Raw genomic sequence first — 17,707 nt, 5'->3', positions numbered from 1 at the left:
TCGATGTTGTTGATATTGTTCTTGTTGGTGTTGTTGATACTTTAGTTGTTATTAATATTGATGTTAATAGTATTGCTGTTTATATTATTGCTGTTGTTTATATTATTTTTGTGGCTTCCACTCTGGGTCTGGTGGCGGGGTCACGTGACGCCCCATTCGTTGGTACCGGGGTCGCGCGGTTTCGCGCTCCGCTCTGTTCACGGAGACCGCAACACACAAACCCCCCCCCCCCCCCCACACACACAAATAAACACAACAAACACACACATACAACAACAACAACACACACAAACCTCACCAGCTACACAACGCACAAACCCCTGGCTCTCACGCGCGACGGAGCAGCGAACATGACGCGCAGGAAGGTAAGGCGATTTATTGGGCCTGGCCTCCTGCTTCGGTAGCAGCAACAACAATAACAACAATTAAACGGCAAAGGCAGCATTGCTCTTGTACACCCTGTGAGTGATGTAGGAGAGGAGCACTGCTCCTCGGATCCTCGTTGGGCTCTTGGGGCTGTCGCTGTGGCTGTTCTACATAAAAAAACGCGAAGTAGGCCGCAGGAAAGCCTCGATCTCACCTGAATTTCCGGCCGCCCGAGCCGCGCCTCACCCGGCAGGGTGGCTATGCGAATACGGCGCCTGGCTCCGTCTTGTTAGAATGTAATTGTTAAAAATTGCATTGTTATTTATGACTTGTGTTACGAGCGGTGGCTTTTTTTTTACACGAGCTTGCTGTTGCAAATGCTGTTTCGTTGATACTGTGTTTTTGTTATGAGACGGGAGAGAGAGAGAGCGACTTGAGTTAATGTGTGCGAGGGAAAAAAGCACGAACCCGCAGGGACAGGAGGGCACCTCGAGAGGGCAAGGCAGCAGGGAGATTCACTGCCAGGGACACACAGGGCATTGGGGGGCATTATGAGGGCAATGGGGGGCATTAGGGGGGCATTGGGACAGCAGAAAGTGTGGGCCATGCATCACTGACTTAATATGCGCCAGCCTTCCGTAATGGGCAAGAAGGGCAGTGTAGCTAAACCATTGCCATGCACTTCTACATGCCCACGTCTTTGATCCCCGCCTTCATCAACTCACGCATTGACCTTCGTGATGAAGTATGGTCATATGAACACCCGCACGGCGTGAGTGGGGGGGGGGGAGCCCTCATCGAGCAGTGTTTACATGTGCATGTGCGCAAGGTGGCGGTGGTGGTGGCTGGACAAGCAGCAGAAGCAGCAGTGGTTAGAAAAGCGGGGTGGTTATGTGCGGCTTCGTGCCTTCAATGTCCGTGGAGAAACCAATGAGGCTTGCTTATTATATTCGCTTATTGAACGCGGGCGGTGAGAGACAATGGCACCCGGTACCGCCTTCCGTGCCGCGTTGCCACCTTTGTGAGACGCCACCTGTCGCATGTTCTTCACGGATCAGCGCCGAAGTGCAAACACGTGTGGCTGGCGCTCGACACGTGTGATTGATACTCAGGCACGCGTGACTACTTGTACTTCGTATTTACCACCACTGTACCCGAGCGCCTCCTGTACAGTACTTCGCATTTACACCACATGTAACCGTGTCCGTCTCCCAATTGGTTTGTTTCGTTGGTGTGTGACCCCGATGCAAATAACCGCAAGCATTAATCATTCGCAGAGCCTGGGTGTTAAGGATTCTTAACCATTCCAGTAAAACGCATGCACGCATGCAGGCGACGGGTTTTTGTGTGTGGGCGCCCAACCTTGCGGTTGTCTCGTGTTGTTGTTTTTGTAGGTCGTTTGAAGTGTTTCTTTTTACTGGTTCCCGCACGCCCAGGCTTCGAGGTCACAAATGCGTTGTCTTGCGCCGCCTGGTGGTAAAATTGGCACACTTAAGCGGTGTCCGTTCGCTAAGTTGTCCCCACCTGAAGAAGGATGCTTGTGTTGCGCCCTAAACGTCGTGATTTAATTTATTTTAATTTTTTACCTACGTGACTTTACCGAAAAAACCAAAGAGTATGAATCCTTGCAGTCACGAAAAACTTCAAATCTAGAATTAAGGTAAAATTGGCGATTTGAGGCTGCACGTGACAAAAACCTTGTCACGTTGTTGGACACCTCTTAATTATTCTTTGGTTCTTTCGGTAAAGTCACGTATAAAGATAAAATAATAAATGAAATTAAGCACAGTATGCTAGTATTTAATTTATTATTTTATCTTTATAGTATGCTAGTATTTAATTTAATTTATTATTTAATCTTTATACGTGACTTTTCCGAAAGAACCAAAGAATAATTCCTGCAGTCACGAAAGCTCCAAATTAAGTTTGAACCTCTTAATTAGGCAAAACACTCAAGTTAAATAAAAATATTGATTGCGAATCAAATAGGCTTGGGCAGGATGATGATTGTTCGTCGGGAACAACAACAGTGTAGCAGCCATGGGGAAGCCGTCCGAGAGCTCATCCATCACAGAGATGGATGGAGCCTGATATCATCAGCTCATGTGCAGGTGCTCGATGGATTGTTGTACCGCAACACTTTGAGAGATGGTTAAAACTTGTGGAAACTTAATCAGGTATTGCCTAGATCATGGCTGATGATGACGAATCGTTGCATGGTAATCAACATGGCTGCTACACTCTTGCCCGCTTCAGCAATTGTTTATTGCTGTGGTTGTTCCACCTGATGACGGGCACTTGTGTTGCGCCCAAAACGTCGTGATTTTATTTATTTTATACCTACGTGACTTTACCGAAAGAACCAAAGAGTATGGTAATCAACACTTGCCAGCCGCTGAGCACTGACGGAATAGGTTTGCAAAGTAAGAGTGACTTCACTCCTGCTGTCCCGTCTCATTTTTGTGTAAATGACCCTTGGCTTCTTTGTGAACTGCAGCGCTCTGGGGAGCACACGGTGGAGGAGCTGGAGTCGGCGGTGGAGCAAGGCACCTGGGAGAGTGACATGCAGCCCCGGCGCACCTCCGCCCGTCTCACCCGCGCCGCCTCCATGCATGCAGACATCATCTTCCACTGCGGTACGGGAGGAGGGAGCAACTTTCGCGAACACGAGCAGTGAAACTGCTGGCGCAGTCATTAAGTTAACCTCGTGTGACCACATGGTCAGATGTAGCACTCTTACTACAGCCGTTAAATCAATCCAATGAAATGAGAGCGGCAAATACAATTCAGAGAAAATTATTGTGTTAAATTTCGATGTCAAGCTTTCGTGACTGCAGGGATTCATATTCTTGGTTCTTTCGGTAAAGTCACGTAGAAGGGAAATAATAAAATAATAAAAATAAAACAATCAAATTCTCACGACGTTTCGATTGCAACACAAGCAATCATCATCAGGTGTGAAAACCGTGGCAAGAAATTTTGAAAAAAGTGGCGGTTTTTAAAAAAATTCTTGCTGTAGTTTTCACACCTGATGATGATTGCTTGTGTTGCAATCGAAAGTCGTGAGCATTTTATTGTTTTATATTTATTATTTCCCTTCTACGTGACTACAGAAAGAACCAAGAATATTAAAAATTATTGTGGTTAATTTATTCAATGAGTTGCATTTGCATCATCAGAAGTGTCTAGTCAAGTATGAATGACCATATTGAAGAAAGACAACGAATCAACCACATAGTCCTTATTTATAAAATACATACCTATGCTTGTTTCTCATGAGTTTCAAGTTGCGTTCCTTAAAAAAGAGCAGTGTCATTGTAACTCCGTGATATTCATTTGCACGTATTTCCATTGTGAACAAATGTATCTGCTTTTACATTTACATACCCATTTTGTAGATTCAAGCAATACAACTTTCACTTATTTGCTATTGGATTAAGGTCATGTTGGTGCAAGTGATTGAATAAGTGTTAAGAGTAAATGTTATTGTGTTTAAAGCAGAAGACTCTGCATACACGACACGGCGCTCAGTCCGCACCCAGCAGAATGGCACTCCTAAAAAATACCCTTTGAGAGGGACGCGCTCACTCTCTGAGTCAGATCTGCCTGCAGAGCCCCCTCCAGGTAAGAATTGTTTGTATGGCACTATACCGCATCTCTTAGGTATATAAGGATTCACCTGACTATTCCCAATTTCATGAGTTGTCACAATGTGGTTATCGTTGGATTCGATAATTGATCATTTGTTTGAGTGTTTTAATTGTCGTTCTCATTTGCTGTGTCTTGTTTATTCCATCAGTCCAAAGAAAGCATTTGTCTATAATTTTCATGAATTTTAAATCCAATAATAGTGAAATTCCTCTTAGCTGCAGCAATATGAGGGGGCACTGTTTGTGGATTTGCAGCTTGTGTAGTACGAATGCTGCATTAGGGCACAGCCAGAAACTGAGGCTGCACACAGAGATCGCGCGAGATTGTGCAATCATCATTGGAAACAATTTCATTATCCTCAACACCATCATCATCAAAATCATCAATTCATCATTAAACCACTTCAGCAGGTCATAGAGATAATAGATCCCGCAGATCATAGATTATGGCCGTGGATAACATTAGTCGCACATTATAAGATCGAGGATAAGAGGCGCTCCAATCTAATAAATTCACACAATTCAATTCACATACCATGAGCGCAATAATCCATTGTAGTTGATAAATTGATACGTGACTTCCACATGTTGTATTTTTGTAAGACTATACATTCCATTTCTAAATGCTAGACAAGCAGCTGTAATGCGTTGCACGTGCACAGAATTGAAAACTCCTGTGGAGAGGGAGCGAACGCCTCCGCGCACACCGGAGGAGATCGCTGGCCTCTCCGAGTCGGAGGTGGAGGCAGCGAGTCCTGGTCAGGACTTTGCAGACCGAGGCACGCCGTACCACGAGCTCTCCGGCCATCTCACCAACCGGCCCAAGCGCAGGCGATACCACGAAAGCTACAACTTCAACTCCAAGTGTCCCACCCCGGGATGCGACTCCCTCGGTATCGATGCTCAGCTATACTTGCCATTGATTAGCCCTACGAGTGTAACAATTTACACCCCACGCAACTCAATGAATTGTCATAATTCAGTCACCATTCGATTCAAGAATCTATTTTCTTTTTAAATGGAGGCAATTTCAAGCAGCTTCTAGTGTTTGGAGCGGTTGCTTAAATTCATGAGCAACATTTCAATATAAAAGCATTGATTATAATTAAAAAATTATTTCAAATGCATGTATCATGAGCTTAATATAAGTCGATGGGTAGATCATTATCTTGCTCGAAAGGTTTTATTGTGATTCTAAAAGCATTAACAGCATGCGAGAGCAATGTTTTTGGAGATAAGTATGATAGGTTATAATTAAAGACTACGTGGCATTGTGTGTTTGCTTTAGGTCACCTCACTGGGAAACACGAACGACACTTCTCCATTTCAGGGTGTCCCCTGTACCACAACCTCTCTGCCGAAGAGTGCAAGGTGAGAACACGGGTCACATGTACCGGCTTTGCCCATTTTGCCACTTTCCTCTTTAAACATTGTCTTCCATAAGCAGAGTCTCAGTAGCATAAACGTTAAAAATATAAGATTTAAATGACATAAATTTGAAAAAAATAAGCAAACCTTAATTACAGCAACAGGAACGTAACATTTATTCTGAGTAACTTAACAGTTATATTGTGAAGGACAATAATAGGGTTACACCCAGAAGGCTGGGTTTTGATTCTTGAAATGCCTTGATTCATGTAATGAAACCTGAACATGAAAGCAGATTTGAGCACATGCCTTGAACTCTGTATGACGATGTGAATCTCTCGCCTGCATGTTAACATGGGCTTAAGTACAACATTGCTCCGCTTCTTCGCACTTTTACCCCAACCCCATCCTAATATCTCAGCATTTAAGAGTACCTCTGATTGATTTTTACCTTGTGTGTAGTTGAGGGCTCAGCAGCGTGAAAAGCAGGAGAGAACTCTAGCACACAAGCAACTGGAAAACAACCGCCACTTCACGAGGCAGCAGGTTCGCGGCCTTTTTAATCCAAACAATGAACACAGGCAACTACTAGCGGCTTTGGGTCGAAGGACCGGCGCAGTCTATACTGCTTGTGGTTGCTGTTGTAATTTATAACACGCTCACAAAGTAGTTCAATAATTAAGACAATATTTATTGACCTATTTTCCAAACCAACCTATTCTCATGTTTACCTAATATTCTACCTCTGATTTGCTTTTCCGTTCTTCAACACTGTTGGTAAAAGTTAATGCCCTTAATAACACATTCCTGCGGAGGGAGCTGATAGGAACGTTGGGTTGCTCGGTCAATGGCCAGGGTCAACGGCGGCGTGGTGTATTCCGCAAATATGCCCGACTGTGAGGGCGAGCACAAGCTGGCGTGAGTAGGTTAAACGTTGAGTTTTATAAGGGCACCACGGGATGACCAGCCCCTCCCTGCCCAGCCCCACCCCTCCCACCCCCCACCCAGTCCCATCCACCCCACCAAGCCCCTCCCCACCTTCCCCACCCAGCCCCTCCCCACCCAGCCCCACCCAGCCCCACCCTCCCCACCCAGCCCCTCCCTGCACGACGAACACAATAATCCTCTGTGGGCTGGTGTAATCAGGAGGTTCCTACCAGTATGGTTATAATTCTTAAGTCGAAATGTTTGCTGATAAGGTGGTGCAATGCATGTATTTAGGCCTGTGTTTCCCGCACGTGTTAATGTGCTGAAGGTGTCAGGCCCCAGTGAGAGCGTGATGTGCGTAAGACCGTTGGTAGCGTCAGGTGTTGACGGATTTGGTGTTGTGCTGTGTAGGCATCGCCAAGCAAGCAGCAGCGCTTCAAGGAGAAAGTAGTTGAGCTGCGCAAGCGTCGCTCAACTCCTCCGGCTGAGCAGAAAGAGAAAATAGTGGTAAGTCTAGAATAGTGTTTGGTGTTTTTCCAAGTTGAGTTGAAACTTATTTTGTTGTGCTTGTGTATAATAATAATTTGATCCCCGTGAGCACAATTTATCGTGGGTAATTGGGTAAAAAAAATGCATGTAAGTAGTGTTTCAGTAACACGATTGAGTTGGATAATAGTATCGTAACAAACTGGGGTTTTTTCAGGAAAATCCACGAAGTCAAGAAAATAGCCGAGAACCCCTTTTGCAGGGCCTCACCTCGGACTACGACCTGGAACTGTTCCGCAAGGCCCAAGCACGGGCGTCGGATGACTTGGTACTGCACCACCTGACATTGGCACACCCAACCCTGGCACAACCTGATTCCATAACCGGCTACACTTGTGCTGGGCCACTGCCTGTTTGCACGCCCTTTTCATTCGAGCCGCGCATGGGAAACTGTGGCAGGGAAATGCCTCAAATGTGAATCCATAGTGCACGACTTGACCTGTGAAGGGAGTCTCTAACACGACTGGTAATCTCACCTTTCTCACGAAGAAACTACTTTAGGTTTCACGATAGATTTTTCGATAATATTAATGATAGTGATGGTCAAATTCAATGCAATTTTATTGTCGATTAAAACACTTGCCACACACGAATGTTAAAACTGCATGGCACATTTGGATATGATTGGTTAAGCTCATCGGGCACCGCGTGGCTTATTTGAACAGACACACAAAAGGCCAGACTCTTCTTTTTATTGTTATGCATTTGGATATATATGTGGCAAACTGGAAAGACTTACTTTTTTAAAATTGTTTTTTGCATGCAATTTTTTTAAAAAGCAAAAAAATCATTAACGCAAAGAAACAGGGGACAAGTGCTTGTTTTTGCCCTGCAGGGGAATGCCCTTCACAGATACAGAAACATCAGCTTGGAGTAGTGTACAAGCTCAACATATTCTTACGCTTTAAAGTGTTTTGTCCTCTTCACAAAGTTTTATGACGTTTGTCTTAAGGGGGCCGTCCATAAATGACGTCACGCACCTGGGGGGGTGGGGGGGGTCAGACATTTGTGACGATGTGTGACGAGGGGGGGGGGTTTGAGAAATGTGAAGTCACATCAAAATGCGCAACTTTAAATAAATATAGACAACACGTTCTACTTAAATTTCGATTTAAAGCTTTCGTGACTGCAGGGATTAATCTTCTTGGTTCTTTCGGTAAAGTCATGTAGAATGGAAATAATAAAATAATTAGAATTATTTTATTATGTTTTATTTTTATTACTTTATTATTTCCATTCTACGTGACTTTACCGAAAAAACCAAGAAGACGTTCTACTTAATTAAATAGACTTTTTAAATAAATGTTTTCTCCTACAACATCAGAGTGCAGCGTCACATTAAATACGCACTACAATGACAATAGTTTAAAGCGATTTGAAGCATGTTTTTATTTATTTGGGGGGGGGGGGGGGCAGAGCTTTGTGACGTCATATTTGAGGGGGGGTCTGACTTTTTGTGACGTCGTGTGACAAAGGGGGGGGGCGGTCAAAAATTGTCCAAAATCGCGGACGTCATTTATGGACGGCCACTAAGTCCATCATTACGCTTCATTTTATTTATTTCATAACTGTCAAGTTGTGCACTTTTGAATAGCCACCGTTTTGTTGATGCAATCATTAATTCCGTAAGGTTTTTTCCCCTTGCTATGTAATATGTTGCTTTATTTACTTTTGATTGGATACCCTTTGTGTGTGCACCCTTTGAACTAGTGGAATCTCACAGCTTATGATGCTTACTCAGCAACCTTCACAATCCTTTCAGCATATTTATGCATTGACCTATGTCTGTTGTTAAATGCACTGTATTCTCAGATATGTATTAGATATAGTCAGATAATGAAAGTGGAGAGAATATTATTTCATTTAAACAACTTGTAAGAGTTGGCTTTACATAAGCCATTAATTTATGCAATTTTATTTTTGCTGGACCGTTGTGAAGTTTTCAGATTTTTCAAACATGCATAAAACATGTGTTTCGTTCATGATTTGTCAGTTTTGCAGTTAGTAATATTAGGCTAGAACTTCCTTTCTGGTTTGAAAAAACAATCCGTGGCTTGGACCATTTGGGCTCCAATTATAATATTTCCCCCATAAATAATAAACACACATGAAACAACAAAGTTCGCTGATGTGTTTATAAAAGTCTAAAATTCAACATGTGTTAGTTTACTTTAAGTCACTCTGTCCTCTTACACTTTGCCTCACTCCCTAACACCACTTCAGTCTTGTAGTATTAAGTGTAACCAAGAGTGGAGTTGCATTGGTTAAAATATCCTCAATTGTTGTTGTGCTGACCTTGATGACCCAGATGACTGTGCCTGTTCAGGAGAAGATGCGGCTAAAGGGTCACCTTACGGAGGGGACAAACATGATCAAGTCAATAGTGTTTGGCCGCTACGAACTAGACACTTGGTACCACTCGCCATACCCTGAAGAGTATGCACGCCTGGGCCGGCTTTACGTGTGCGAGTTCTGCCTCAAATACATGAAGAGCCAGACCATTCTGCGGAGGCACACGGTGGGTGCACGCAGCGGGGCTCGAGGCTGACTTAGTGACTTTGCCAGTTCACCTTTACACTTTTACAATTGCTGTGGTGGAGGGCTACTTGCACACCTTTCTAGTTAATCATGGTGGCTTGTAACTTTGTGGTTGGACTTTATGCACCATGTGATGATGGTGAAAACCAGCATATGTATGTATCACCTTTTTTTAACGTTCATATGCATTACACGCGTTTTCCAAAGGGAGCATTATGAATGGTTTCTGTTGATTAGCCGTGGATTTAAAGAGTAGTCGTCAATGACTTGCATTGTCATCTTTGCTGTATTGTGCGGTGGCTGATGTTGCATGGATAATGTTGCACGTCTGTACTGTGCAGGAGAAGTGTGTATGGAAGCATCCCCCTGGAGATGAAATCTACAGGAAGGGAACCATTTCAGTGTTTGAGGTGGATGGCAAGAAGAATAAGGTAGCAACTCCATTGTCCAACCGTAGTATGAATGACCTATTAGCTACATTTATGTGCGATACAAAGTTGTGGACTTTTAAGCAAACACAATTTTTTATTGTTAACGTTTTAATGACGGTTTGAGCCCTTGGATTTTCACTGAACTTGAGAGTGCCTGTCATCCTCATGTTTTATAGATCTACTGCCAAAATTTATGTCTCCTGGCCAAGCTTTTCCTCGACCACAAGACACTCTACTATGATGTGGAGCCCTTCCTTTTCTATGTAATGACGGAGGGTGACAACACAGGCTGCCACATCATAGGATACTTTTCAAAGGTCTCGCACACACTGTAGTTGCAATCCTCTGAAGTTTTGTGGAATTAAATACATTTTTATGAGTGTTTTGGGATTTAAGATTGCATTATGAAAGTTTTTTCAACGACCATTTTTTGTGGTATGTTTGTGAACGAAACTTGTGTATGACTTTTGCCCTTCTTTTAGCAACTTCATTGCGCTGATTTCTCTTTTTCAGGAAAAAAACTCGTTCTTGAACTACAATGTTTCCTGCATCCTGACAATGCCACAGTTTATGAGGCAGGGCTATGGAAAAATGTTGATTGATTTCAGTAAGTACCTTTTTAAGTTGCATTATTCGGTACGGTGAGTCCCCGCTTAGCGCGCGTTCACACAGCGCGTTTTCGCTATAACGCGGGTCTTCCATTCGGAAACACTGCGCACAGTGCGGAACGCGAGCAGTTATAACGTGGGTTCTGAGCGGTCGACGTTGAACTGCTTTCTTGAGCTGCGCGGCTGAGAGATATGATACAGTACGCGGAATGATACAGTCCACAGCATACCTTAATCTCTGTGTTTTTGTCCCACCATGAGATAACTGCAGGGTGATGTTATTGTGAAAATGTGATTCAAATTTGAATTTTTTAATTGATGTATGCCCTTTAATGTACAGGTAGTCCTCTACTTACGATGGAGATGCGTTACGACGACCCCATCGTAAGTCGAAAATATCGTAAGTCGAAGATGGCCTAGCCTACCCAGGAGTCTTAAAAAATGGTGATAATTTAGCAAAACAGCAATTTACAGTAGCGTACTGTATAAACTATATACCGTATGTATTCATTAATTACAATACTGTATAGCACAGTAAAATGTAAAGTAAAGAAAACAAGGTAAATTCTTAGCCTACCTATATGAACTGCAATTTCATAGAAAGTTTTTTTCAGGAAACAATCCTATCTGCTATAAAAAAAAAACAACGTACGGTATCGTACCTTGTACGCTGCTGCGTTTTCCTGCCGTGCGAAATTGAAACTATTTTACAATTTTGTCGTATCGCTATCGTAATATCGAAATATCGTAAGTTGGACCATCGTAACTCAGGGACTATCTGTATATGCAGTAATTACTCGCGCAACACATTTTCGTTCAACGCGGCACTTTTCAGAAACACATCTACCTCCTTAAACGATGAATTGGTATGTTCGTTTTTAGTGTCCAGTGTAATATTCTTAGCCACCTACGTTTAACGTTGTCACCTCTGTTCCGGTTTCCGTCATGAAGAAGTGTAGTTCATCTAGAATTGAAGCTTTCGTGACTGCAGAAATTACTATATTCATAGTTTTTTTTCGGTAAAGTCACGTATGTAGAAATACAATTTAAATAAAATTTAAATCACGACGTTTCGAACGCAACACAAGCGCTCATCATCAGGTGGAAATGGGGTAAAACACGTAGCGAGGGAACACACGGGGACACCACGTACATAGCACATAGAGAACGGCAAACTGCATCACATTATGTTTCTAAGGTTTGTTGAGTTCTCGTCTCCCATCTTCTTGCTGTATTTGCCTCCATGCAGTTTGCCGTTCTCTATGTGCTGTGCGTGGTGTCCCCCTGTGTGTTCCCTCGCTATGTGTTTTAGCCCATTTCCACCTGATGATGAGCGCTTGTGTTGCGTTCGAAACGTCGTGATTTTAATTTTATTTCTACATACGTGACTTTACTGAAAAAACCAATGAGTATAAGTTAGTTCAGTAGTAGTTCCCCAGCTGAGTACTGTGTGGCGGTGGTGTTTGCTGTGCAGGCTATCTGTTGTCCAAGGAGGAGAATAAGATCGGTTCACCGGAGAGGCCCCTGTCCGACTTGGGCCTCATCAGTTATCGAAGCTACTGGAAGGAGGTGCTGCTGCGATATCTTCACGCTTTCCAGGGCAAGGAGATCTCGATTAAAGGTGTGCCTGCTGCCACTTGTGCACATTTGCAGCAGTGCTTTTGCCGGTCGTGGTTGGGCCCACGCTTTAGGCTCTGTCGCTCGCTGCCCTGGACAAGACAACTCATGGTTACACACATCTCTGCTTTAAAATCTAAGATTTACATGTTGCAAGGCTGATGGGATGTTGACTACGAACTTATAATACGACTTGATGACTGACCATGGACTCAATCAACATCGGATGAGTTGTAATATCTAGCTATATTGTACTCTGTGATGAGAAACCTTTTTAATGTTAAATCTTGACTTAAAGCTTTCGTGACTGCAGGAATTCATATTCTTTGGGTCTTTCGGTAAAGTCAAGTAGATAGGTTCAAATTAATAAAAATAAAATTAACAAAAGACGACGACGTTTCGATCACAACACAAGCGATCGTTAATTTTTCTTAATCTGAACCTATCTATGTGACTTTACCAAAAGAACCAAATAATACTCTTTCATGTTGTTTCACGCTCACTTAATTTTACCATATTGACCCCGTTGTCTGTTCGTGCATGATATGGATTGTCTTTTGCATTTTTATTTTAATATTTCACTCAAATTTTGTGAATGCTGTCTATATACACGTGCACGTGTTTTTTTTGCTCCAGAAATTAGCCAGGACACGGCAGTCAACCCGGTGGACATTGTGAACACGTTACAAGCCCTGCAGATGCTCAAATACTGGAAAGGGAAACATCTTGTGCTCAAAAGACAGGTGCATACCTTCAGCCACTCGAAGCTGCTGGCAGTTTCACGCATACACTGAATCCTCTTTGGCAAAGTTTATTTTCCGATGCAGTTTTTGGGTTGGACCAAGCGTTCAGCATATGCTCGACGTTGCGCCCCACTTGCTGGGAGCTTCTTCAGGAACCAAATGGAAGCAAAAAATGTCGACATCAATGCCAAGCACAATGCATGGCGACAGCACAACTGGCAAAACATGCGGAGCGGCGTGGCTTTTGTTAGTTACATTTTGCGGTTTTCGGGAAAAAAAAACAATGGTGCTGCGAATACAAATAGATTCTAGATTTGAAGTTTTCGTGACTGCAAGGATTCATACTCTTGGGTTTTTTTGGTAAAGTCACGTAGGTAACAAATTCAAATAAATTAAATCACAACGTTTCGGGCGCAACACACGCATCCTTCTTCAGGTGGGGACAACTTAGCGAAAGCACAACCGCTTAAGTGTGTGTCTCTTTCGCTAAGAAGAAGGACGCTTGTGTTGCACCCGAAACGTCGTGATTTAATTTATTTTAATTTTTTACCTACGTGACTTTTCCGAAGAAACCAAAGAGTATGAACACAAATAGAACCAAAAAAACAGATGGGTGGAAGCATGAGTTTGTTACTGTGAATGCCATTACATCTTCACGTACATGAACAACAGTGTATCTTAACAGGCAGTTGAGGGTCGAATGAAATGCCTTCCTAACTGGGAATTGCTTAGCATTTTGCTGCCAGATATTTTCTTGAAGTTTTTGAGGTTCATTGAAATGTAGGATTGAAAAGTAACATGCGAGTCGGTTTAAAGCAACAAAGTTGTTGGCCAATGAAGCAGAGAGAGAGTTTGCACATACATTTGTTTTATTAATTAATAAATGCATTTTGTTTTTTTGTTGCAGGATGTAATTGATGACTTTTTGGAAAAAGAAGCCTCAAAACCAGTCTCCAACAAAGTAATCGACCCTGCAAGTCTAAAATGGACACCCTCAAAGTGCAGTTAATTTATGTTTTTTTATGCCATTGTAGTTTGAAATTTTTTACTTAGTTTTTAGTGGTGAGCATTTCAGATTGGTTTGTTAACAAGCATTTGTTTTTTACGCACAGTTGTATTTTTACATTTTAACGAATTGGTGATATGTATTCATACGGTTTGGGTAATATTGGTTGTGGTTTGTTTTAATTCCATGCCTTGAAATATTTTCGTTGTTTTGTTTACTTGAACTTATTAATGTTATTAATTTGTTTTTTTTTTACAAGTATCCAACATGTATTATACTGTATTCCCTTGAAAAGTTAATGGTCCTTTTACCGAGGCTTTAAAAAATTGGTCCATTGGCAGTTTCAGTTATTAATGTTCTTTCACCTCAGAGACATTAACTGTCATGTCATGTTAGATGGAAACACTGACTGCATTCTGTGGATTGAAAACAGTGTTCAACTCTTGGTAAAAATTGTCTGCAAAAAAAAACTAAGAACATTTAAATTTAAATGTTATCGTGCAAAACATGTCCGAGTCAAAAAAGACCTATATTAAATAGCCTTTCCAAAGGCTAATGTGGAATATAAAACTTGCCTTAAGTCACATTAATTCTTAAACATTTTAACCAAACTACATGTGTTATGGTGATAAACCACAACTGCCAAACTTTAGAACACTGGTGTGTTAGTTGTAACATTTATTTTTAAAAATGTGTGTAAAGTTTGAAGACTGAAATTTAGGAGTAATAAATTCTCCAGTTTAAAAGTGATAGCTTTTATTTGCGTAATCTGGACAGAACAAAGCACATCACTCAGGCATTGCAAAGTGGTTTGGCAAATGTTGAGTTGTGTGAGCCAGTATTGATGTCTGGTGTTCGGAAACTGGCATCTTTAATCTCCTGCATTAAACATTGAGTGGACAAACACACGCTGTCAAGTCCCATGCATACGTTTTATGTGGAGTAGAGAGAAAAAAACGTGTAGATTTGAAGTGTACATAAGGCAGTTCTCCTGTATTTAAATTCTAAGTGTATTTTTCAGGCAGCTATGAAATATTGTGGGTTGCTGTGTAGCGCTTACACAAAAATAAAATCCTTGCGTTCTTTTTTGTTGTTGCAAAATGCAGAGAAGCAGCTGCTTTGTGCATACTTCCTTGACTAACAAATCAGGACAGTGACTCACTGTCAAAATGAAATACTACTTCACAAACGCACAGACAGGAAACACAATCTAACACTGCCTTCCCATGGTACAGACAGAATGCGTTTGCCGTTAAGGATTCTACAGCTGTAAACTCGCCCAAGCATCAAAATGAGTGACCTCGACAGTAGGGCAAGCATTAAAACAGTTGCCAAGCAGGTTTTTTTCATCAATTTTTTTCTATGGAAGAGACCTTGTACTCAGCTGTGATATCTTTGCAGGTTGTACTCTGTGTTGTTTGGCATGAAATCTGACACTTTGCTGCACGTGCTGGGAGCTTCGACAGGAACGCCTGAAAAATATTCCAGCACGTGGAGCGAAGCATCGGACATCGTACCAAGCAACGCACGACACCACCTGGAAATGCATTGGAGAGTAACGAGGCACACCGTGATAAAATACACAGTCGTATTGAACTACTGCGGTTGGTTACTTTAAACTTGGAACAGCTCATCACTCGTTCTGTTTTGAATATGATCCTGGGATGTGTGCCGTTGTCTTACAAGGAACGCTACACGTCGACCAAACCATGAGATCATAGCTCATCGGATTCCTCCAAACTAAATAAAGATTCTGATTGTTCGATGTGTTTTATGGTTGTATCGTGTTTGGCGTGATGTCCAAAATTCTCCACGTGCTGGGAACTTTGTAAGCGTCGAACATTATGCCAAATTAAAATCGGGACAACCTGAAAACACATTTGAGTTCTGTACAGCACAAACACGAAAACCTATGCGGAAGACCTACCATGGATGTTTGCCATGTCCTGCACTTGTACATCACTGATTATATGATCTGCTACCTTACTGTATAAATCAATGCCACTTGGTGAAGGAGATTAAAGGACGCTTCATGAAAATTGCATTGGTTTAGTTTGGAGAAATATCAACCAGTGGTCTGTTGTGGTTTGTTTTTCACGCATACATATTCGGAGGGTGGAAAACGTTTTTTTGTTTGTTTAATTTGCATTAACAGACATGCAAAGATTAAAAGTTTTCATTAACCATTACACTGTCGGGCGATGCAATTAAATTAGGTGACGATGAAAAAAACGCCAATCACTGCTTTTGCAATGACTGCTAAAACAGCAGTAACCTCGCTGTATTGACCCAGTGTCGGCTGCGGTAAATAGTAAATGGGCTGTAATATCGGCATTACCTGATGGGACATGGCGGGTGGCTGAACAGCTGTTGCCTGCATCTGTTGCTTGTGATGCCATGGCCCCAAGGCCACCTTGTATGCCACCCAAGGGAGAATCCCTTGTGCACCAGGCCTTGCCCACTCGATGATAGACGAGGGAAAGTGTATGCCCGTTTACACTGCTTGTGCATGGGTTTATGCAAAGATGTGTTGGACTTCAGATTGTACTAAATGTGCATTGTACAATAAGAAAGTTAACCTCTATTAGAATTAACTGGACTTATGGTTTATCATCCTATGGTATGTTAGAGCTTTTTTTGTATAATGCTTGTTTTCTTTCAATGCCATGGCATAGAGAGCTGCATAAGACCTTATGGGTGAGCGATGATGGTGGCTGCCCAAGTCACAAAGCCGCAAAGAGTGCTTAAAGTTTTGTGAATGTCAGATAACGTAAACAGTTTTTTTTACCCAATTTTACAGATATGTCAATGCATGATTATGCTGGCTAACCCACACACACAAGAATCACATGCCAGTAAATGACAAATTCGAGTTATTTCATGAATATTACTTTCAAGGGGTGCAACATTCTTTGTTCATGCAGAGCATTGTTTAGTCTGGGCCTACATTAATCTATGATTACTCCACATGCGCGACTTGGGCTCTCAGATCGTTATTATTTACCTGGTGACTGAATTATCCATCTATCTCATCTGATAGTTTTCACCAAGGCCGTAATTATAATATGTATTGGGGGACACACATCCCCCCCAATATTAAAATATGTTCAAAATACCCCCCCCCCCCACCAATATTTTGCTATAAAAATAAAAATTGCTATGCTATGTAAATAAAAACAACTTTGCTAATCCTTGGCCACAATATCTGGACTTGTCTTCATATAAATCAATACATAGATTTCTGTTTATATGATTGTGGTTATGGTTGTAATTTATTAATCCCTAATCTCTGCCATTACATACAATGAAACAAGAAATAGTGACAAAGTAAAAGCAGAGCAATGTAATACAATACACTATTAGATATTATTGTAAAAAATATATTTAAAAAGTCCATCCCATGTGTTAGTGAATTTTTTAATATTTTAGGCAGATAATTCGTTTTCAAATGTAGATATTTTTCTGGTTTGGGACCCCCAGACACCCTGGAAGATTTGGTCCCCCCTCCCAATGTTGACTCCATGGCTACAGCCTTGGTTTTCACACACTGATAGGTAGAATGGTGGCACAGTGGTAAAACGTGTGCCTCAGCAAGAAGGACCTGAGTTTGATTCCAAACTCAGGGTTTCCTTTCTGTGTGGAGTTTGTGTGGTCTCTCCTGTTCTGAAAGGGATTCTTCTCGGTTATCCAGTGCTATTTACTATTCTTTATTCTCATACAGTGCCGAGAAAACGTTTATATACATCGCATGGGAATTACTCAATTTGCATTACTGAGTAACGTAGCCACCTACTCCAAAAGTGTGGCAAAGCCTTTCGAAAAGGAGTTAAGGTTAAGTGAAGCCTGCATCGGTAAACAAGCACAAAAAATAAACAGTGATGCAGCTTGTCAATAATGATATGTATTC

General features: G+C 41.9%; 1 protein-coding gene across 5 annotated transcripts; it reads left to right on the top strand.

Annotated features, from left to right (window-relative positions):
* The first annotated feature begins 233 nt into the window (after positions 1-233).
* Positions 234-15,562, top strand: LOC133349780 (histone acetyltransferase KAT7-like). 5 transcript variants are annotated; one of them, XM_061563510.1, is made up of 15 exons: positions 234-365; positions 2,864-3,002; positions 3,868-3,990; positions 4,679-4,909; positions 5,305-5,387; positions 5,847-5,930; positions 6,723-6,818; positions 7,015-7,125; positions 9,166-9,375; positions 9,737-9,826; positions 10,003-10,143; positions 10,340-10,433; positions 11,909-12,055; positions 12,688-12,794; positions 13,702-15,562. In XM_061563510.1, the coding sequence occupies exons 1-15, from the start codon at positions 351-353 to the stop codon at positions 13,801-13,803; spliced, it is 1,773 nt and encodes a 590-aa protein (XP_061419494.1). In that variant the 5' UTR covers positions 234-350; the 3' UTR covers positions 13,804-15,562. The 5 variants fall into 5 exon arrangements, with proteins under 5 accessions (XP_061419494.1, XP_061419498.1, XP_061419496.1 ...); XM_061563511.1 differs by having other exon boundaries at positions 316-365; positions 9,184-9,375; XM_061563514.1 differs by lacking the exon at positions 5,847-5,930 and having other exon boundaries at positions 312-365; positions 9,184-9,375.
* Positions 15,563-17,707: the final 2,145 nt, after the last annotated feature.

The sequence above is a fragment of the Lethenteron reissneri genome, chromosome 31 (genome assembly GCF_015708825.2).
Source record: "Lethenteron reissneri isolate LAM-NWPU_2019-01 chromosome 31, ASM1570882v1, whole genome shotgun sequence".
Classification (NCBI taxonomy): domain Eukaryota; kingdom Metazoa; phylum Chordata; class Hyperoartia; order Petromyzontiformes; family Petromyzontidae; genus Lethenteron; species Lethenteron reissneri.
This window is presented reverse-complemented; position numbering and strand designations above follow the sequence as displayed.

What these genes read in the sequence shown, in the direction of transcription:
- LOC133349780 (XM_061563510.1), top strand. An exon ending in AGACATCATCTTCCACTGCG is followed by an intron (nt 3,003 to 3,867) that starts GTACGGGAGGAG and finishes TGTTTAAAGCAG; the next exon opens with AAGACTCTGCATACACGACA. An exon ending in TCATAGGATACTTTTCAAAG is followed by an intron (nt 10,144 to 10,339) that starts GTCTCGCACACA and finishes TCTCTTTTTCAG; the next exon opens with GAAAAAAACTCGTTCTTGAA.